The sequence below is a fragment of the Chroicocephalus ridibundus genome, chromosome 4 (genome assembly GCF_963924245.1).
Source record: "Chroicocephalus ridibundus chromosome 4, bChrRid1.1, whole genome shotgun sequence".
NCBI lineage: Eukaryota > Metazoa > Chordata > Aves > Charadriiformes > Laridae > Chroicocephalus > Chroicocephalus ridibundus.
Genome location: NC_086287.1, coordinates 18200715 through 18206714, shown reverse-complemented (window position 1 = coordinate 18206714; position 6000 = coordinate 18200715). Strand labels below are relative to the sequence as shown.

Here is a 6000-nt window from a genome sequence, read left to right as displayed (position 1 = left end):
CATCCTAATTCCTGAGAGTAGCTGCCAGGGCACAAAAAACTTTAGATACTCTTCACTTCATTGTAGGCAAGGGCAGCACAGCCTGCAGCACCTTCTGCATGCCCCAGAAAGGAATTAACAGCACCAAACCTGTCCCGTCTCCTATAAACGTGCATCTCCCCATACATCATTTCTGCAGTACTTGCATCAAGTGCTGAGTTCAGAAAACTTGAACAGGAGGAAAAAAAAGCAAGCCCAGAGGTTATGCTGTGCTGCTCCTTATTCCCTTCTGCACATGAAACCGGGCCCAGGGGAACTGCCTCTCTGCAGTACCGCTCATTACACCCCTCTCCCACCCCCTCAGGCAGAAGTTACCTTGGGCATATTTCCAGCAAATACATGCATCTTGCAGCCCTGAAGCCATTTATAAATAGATTTTTATTTATAAAGTCAATTTACATAAAATATGATACTCTTTTAAAAACCGCATATGTACAATTTAAGAAATCCTAGCAAGTGCATACAAAAATGCCTTCAATACATATTTTTTAAAAAAAAAAAAAAAACAAACTTCAGTTTTCAGAGAAGTATACCTTCACACCAGGCAAACTCAGACACCACGTTAAGACACAACATAACTTTACAGTCTTTTACTAAAGTGTTTGGAGAGGAAAAAACTCAACTTTTTATATAAACCATGTATGTTCCCAAAACATTCTAGCTGGCAGTGTTCAAGAACAAGGGAATAGGGCTTGCTAAAAATAGAACTATCCCCTCACCCCTTTTCTCTAAGGTTTCTTGTACAAAAATAAGTCTTCATACACCAGTGTTCCCATAGGCAGTTCAAGTTACATATAAAATAGAATCTGACATGATAAAAAAATTCCCTCCCCCTCCAGAAGCAAGGAAGCATCAAGTGTTTTCAGTTTCTTTTGTTTTTTTCCCCCCGCCCCTCCAAAGCAACACCGGGAAGCAGCCGTGGGGGGGGAAGCGGGGTCGCTGGGGCATCCTCTCCGTCGGATTCTCCCGGCGGGAGACGCTGCCCCGGGAGCGGGTGGCGGAGCCCCGGCCAGTCTTTTACACCATTGCACTTTCCACAGCCCGGAGACGAGGGGTGAACCCGGCGAGGAACGCAGACAGCAGGGTCCCGCCGGGGTTGAGTTGGGGGGGGAGGGCGTGTGAGCATTTTTTCGGGGGGGGGCAGGGATGCTGGCTGCTGCGGAGAGCGAGGGCGCTGAGGTACTGCAGGCTGAGCGCGGCTGCGGAGAGATGTGCAGAGAGCCCCGATGGGTACCTGCCCCGCTCCCCCGGGGGACGGGGTTGGGGGTAAGAGGCACCCCCCTCCCCTGCCCTCCGGCTCACCTCACACCGGCTCAGTAGCTCCCGAGCCAGCTGGTGAAGTCCAGCAGCTCCCGCTCCTCGGGGCTGAGCGCCGCGTCGTAGCCGCTCTCCTCGGAGGAGCACGGCGAGCCGGGCACGGAGGAGGCGAAGGAGGGCGAAGCGGAGGAGTAGCCGCCGCCGCCGCCACCTTCCCCGACGGCCGCCCGCCCGCGGCCGTCGGGGAAGGCGGCGGCGGCGGCGTCGTGCTCGTCGAGGAGCCGCTGCAAGGCGCGGATGTACTCGACGGCGGAGCGGAGGGTCTCCACTTTGCTCATCTTCTTGCTGGCGGCGCCGTGGGGGACGTGCTGGCGGAGGGCGGCGAAGCCCATGTTGACCAGCCGGACTCGGTTGCGCTCCCGCTCGTTACGCCGGGCCACGGCGGCCGCCGCTGCCGCCCCGGTGCCCGGCAGGGCGGCGAAGGCCAGGCGGCGTTTGCAGCGCAGCAGCTCGGGGGAGGCGGGCCGCCGGCGGCCGCGGGGGGCGGCGGGGGGCAGCGGCGGCGGCAGGGCCCCGCCGTTCATCGCCGGGCGGCCACGGCGGCGGGCGGAAAACGCACCAAAAAAAAAAAAAAAAAAGTTTTTTAAAAAAATTAAAAATATTCTTTTAAAAAGCAAATTAAAGGGGAAGACAGGAGGAAGGGGGTGGGCGGCGCGGGGGGGTGTTGGCTCCCACCCCCGTCCTCTCCCGCCGCCGCTCCGCGCCTCTGCGGCCGCCGCCGCCGCCGGGCGGCCCCTTATCAACGCGCCGCGCGCGAGCCCCCGCCGGCCGCACGCGCCGCGCACGCCGCGCCACGCGCGCCCGCCGCCGCCGCACACCCCCCCCCGCGCGCGCCCCCGCCCTCCCGCGCGCGGCCGGCGCGTGGCGCCGCCAGCCCCCGGTAACACCCGTCTCCCCCTGTCCGTGGGAAGGGGGTCGCGCTCCCTTCCCTCATTTTGCAACTTTTTTCCCTTAATCACCGCTTCCGCTTTTCATATTTTTAATATTTTATTTTAATTTAATTTTCATGCTCATGCGGGGGAGGGGCTCCCCTCTCGCCCCGCCTTCCCCCCTCCGTTTCCCCCCCCCCCCTACACACACCGGCAAAAGCAGCGGGGGGTGTCAGCGTCGGCTCCTCTCCCTGCAAATGTGCTGGTTCCCCCCCACCCCCGCCAAAACAGGGCACCTGGTGGGGGAAGGTGGCGGCCCCGGGAGCGCGGCTGCCCCCCGACCCCCACCCACCCCCACCCCGCCGTGGGGGTGTCCCCGAGGGGCGGGGCGGTGCGTGGCAGCAGCCCCGCCACCGAACACCGGGGTCGGGGCTGTCCCCGTGGGGCGGTGCGTGGCAGCAGCTCCGCCACCGAACACCGGGGTCGGAGCGGTGCGGGCGCCTGGCCGCCGGTTGGCGTCTGTTTGGCAAAGCGATGGGAAAGAGCGGGACTCTGCTTTGTTACACGTACCACAAAAAAATAATAATAAAGTAAAATATAAACTTATAGCAGTTGCGTGAGCCATCTTATAAAGGCCGTTCTCTCTTCTTTATAGGCTTAAATGAGAGTTTCAAGGATAAAGGCGCAGAGAGGAGAGGGAAAATGCAAAATTTTTGTGGCTCGGGAATTGCGCTCGGGCTTCCCTTTGCCGTGGCAAGCAGTCCTGCCTGGCCGGCCACTTCCAGCTCCGGGGAAGAGCAGCAGGGTAAGGTGCTTTCAGGCGGCTGAATTTCATGGGGAGGACAAAGGAGCTGCTTCCTGGCGTCCCCGGAGCTTGTGGTGGGAAATGACTTACAGAGTGTTTTCCTAAATAAGCAAGGGGGATAGAGGGCTGGGATCGGCTCTTGGGTTCAGCATGGCTTGCAAGATGTGCTTTAGAAAAAAAACAACACCAAAAACCAATGTGATGCTAAAACATCTCCAACAGACCCCTCCACTGGCTTTGTTGGGGTCAGCTCAGGCCCTTTCTGCCTCGTCCCCTGTCCCAGCCGCCGAGCTGGTGCTCATGCAGCCCCTCGGTGTGACCACCTGCAGGAGATGGGGGGTGCTCATCCACCTGAGGGTTTGCAGCAGCTGTTAACTGGGGTAAGAAAAGGGCTAATTCCCTTCTTTGGGGTCTCCCTCCACCCAGAGGTGTGCGGGCAGGGAGGTATGGGGTAGTTCAGTTATGGGACCTCATTTTTTGGCAGGGGACGTAACCCCTTCCCAGGAAGATGCTCAAAGCTGGGGTCTCTAGCAGCAACCTGGTGGCAGGGACGTGTGTGTGCCTGTGATGGAGCCACCACCGCACAGGTAGGTGTCAGCGAGGTTCTGTGGCAAGATGCGGGTATCAAAGTAAGGATCTGTATCCTCCTGTCTACCCTGAACTAACCGCTCTGCTGCTGCTCCTAAGGTGTATCTAAGCCAAAATTAGTAACACAAAGAGCCATCCATGGTTTCTAGATGTGACATGGACGAGGCTTTTTTCTACCCGCGTGGGGTATTTAGGGAGCAGCAAGGCTCCACCAGCTTGGAAGAGGAATATTTCTCCTGGGGATCAGTCATGATGGCTGCAGGTTGAAGGAGCGAGCCCCGCTGCAGCGGGGCTGAAATTCCTGGAAGTGACAGGAAGGACCCCACGAGTGCTTCATGTGTCTGGAAATCCCGCTCAGGCACACCTCAGGCTTAGCATCCAAATTCGGTGGCTTTCGAGACGTACTTGGCCTGTTCCGTAGACCTGGGGGAAAAACCATGAGCAGCCAGGTGGCTCCGCTGAAGGGTCTGGCCCACCAGGAGCAGCCCATGGCGTTCAGCACGGGGTGGGGGGTGTTGTGACTGGTGGGGTCCAGCGAAGCGCAGGGGAGCTGCTCGGGCAGATAAACGTCCTCGTGTGTGAGAGCGGACACCGGATCGCTTGTTTAACTCAAGCCATGTAACACTGGCGCTTGCCTTCAGCTTGGCTGGCGCCGGGGGCTTCCCTTGTGCTCGCTGGCAGTAGTGGCTTGGGCAGAAAGGGCATTACTGTGGCAGAGTAAAATCGATGTTCTTTTGTTACCCCATCTTTAATTTCTGATGCGAGCCCTTCTTGCAGGAAAGAGGAAGCTGCTGTCTTTGAAGCTGTTCAGGAGAAAACCTTCTGTATCGTAAAGCCACGCTCACGAGTAATAACTGGATTTTTGTCGTACGAAAATGACTACAGGGATTTTTTTTTTCATTAATAACGCACCATTCAAACACCAGTAAATCCCGTCTCAAGGGAGAGCGGGCAGCCTCCAGCCCCAGCGACTCCACGCTCAGCTCGGCGATAAACTTGAGTTGGCCAAATTGGCTTGAGGGCTGCTGATGGCGATGTGATGTGTGTTTCCAGCCCCATGTGACTGTAGGATCTGGGCCTGAGGACAGCACAAAGCAACTGCTAACACTTTCTTAGCGACGCAGCTGGTTTCCCGATAGTCTGAAAGAAGGTAGGTACATCTCGATCTCTGAGAAATGTAATCTTATTTGAAATCTCTTTATAAAGTTAATGACTATGTAAGATCCAGTAGAACAAGGCATCATTAACACTGTGTTCACAATCAACTTCCTGATCGTAATCTGGGGAGAGAGAGTGAGAGAGCATCCAGCGATGTCAGAGGGTGGTGAGAAGAAATTCTCCTCCCCTGGCACAGGTACGGCAAAAGTGATAGAGGCATGGTTGGCGTGGACACCTCGCAGCTCTGCGTGGCTTTGGCCAGCCTGGTGCAAGGTGGGAGAAATCTGCTCAGAGAGAGGGTACCTCTGCCATGAAGGGCCTCCAAGCCCTCACGCTACGTGTTATTTCTTGCGTCTGCCAAAGGTGGGGGCAAAACGCTGCCACCAGAGTAGGCGTGTGGGTTGGTGGAAACACAGCAGACGAGGTGGTGGGTCAGTCCCGCTGTGACCCACACAGCTTACAGGCAGCTGACGTGACCTTTGGGTTGTTGGTTTTTTTGCCAAAACTTTCTGGGCCTCAGTGGAAAGCGATAGAGGTCCCGTGGTGACAAGGCTCGAGAGAGCAAATGCCAGAAATAAATGGCGAGGGGCAGTCAAGCAGCCCCGTTCTCCCTGGCGAGCAGGTGAATCCCCGCTCTGCAAAATGTATGCATGTGGCTAATTTTCCAAGCGTTTGGCTTTGATTGATAAATACATACACGTACGAAACGTTGATGTATATATTAAAGACAGATTATATAAAACTTTGTAAATTATTTAACGATTAAAATATTCTTAGGCTAATTACAATACGAAAACCTCACGTCAAGGCATCCACATTTCTCCATGGGTTGTTATTTCTATATTGTACCATGGCAATGAACCCTGATGGGATTTTGTAAGCAAATGTGGCAAAAACATTGATTGGGAATTTATTTTTTCTCATAATTTGTGCATGTTTTGCTGGGAGCAGGGCTAGAGTTGTGTCTTTAGGTCTGTCACCAGTACAGCTGGCCCCGGGGCAGTTACAGTTTGCAATTAGATACCACGCGGAAAAGAAAAAAGAATAGATAGGGGTGTGTGCTTTAGAGCTATGAGTACATTTGTTTCACTTTTGGGGGGGAACAAAGTTTATTTGAGTTTATTCTTTGAAGGGAACTCCCTGTCTTCAGCTGACGCTCTTTTCGAATACACTCTTTCTTGGACTTGGTGAACTTTTTTTACTAACTCTTCTGACAGTTTTTTT

The 6000-nt window shown here is 55.0% G+C and overlaps 1 protein-coding gene across 1 annotated transcript; it reads right to left on the bottom strand.

Annotated features, from left to right (window-relative positions):
• Positions 1-473: 473 nt before the first annotated feature.
• Positions 474-1922, bottom strand: ASCL2 (achaete-scute family bHLH transcription factor 2). Its single transcript, XM_063332734.1, has 2 exons — positions 1342-1922; positions 474-1238 (listed from the first exon to the last, which is right to left on the bottom strand). The coding sequence occupies exon 1, from the start codon at positions 1878-1880 to the stop codon at positions 1353-1355; it is 528 nt and encodes a 175-aa protein (XP_063188804.1). The 5' UTR covers positions 1881-1922; the 3' UTR covers positions 474-1238; positions 1342-1352.
• Between the last annotated feature and the right edge of the window lie 4078 nt (positions 1923-6000).

Bases quoted from the DNA above. Each gene is read 5' to 3' on its own strand.
- ASCL2 (XM_063332734.1), bottom strand. From the start codon at position 1,880: ATGAACGGCGGGGCCCTGCCGCCGCCGCTGCCCCCCGCCGCCCCCCGC.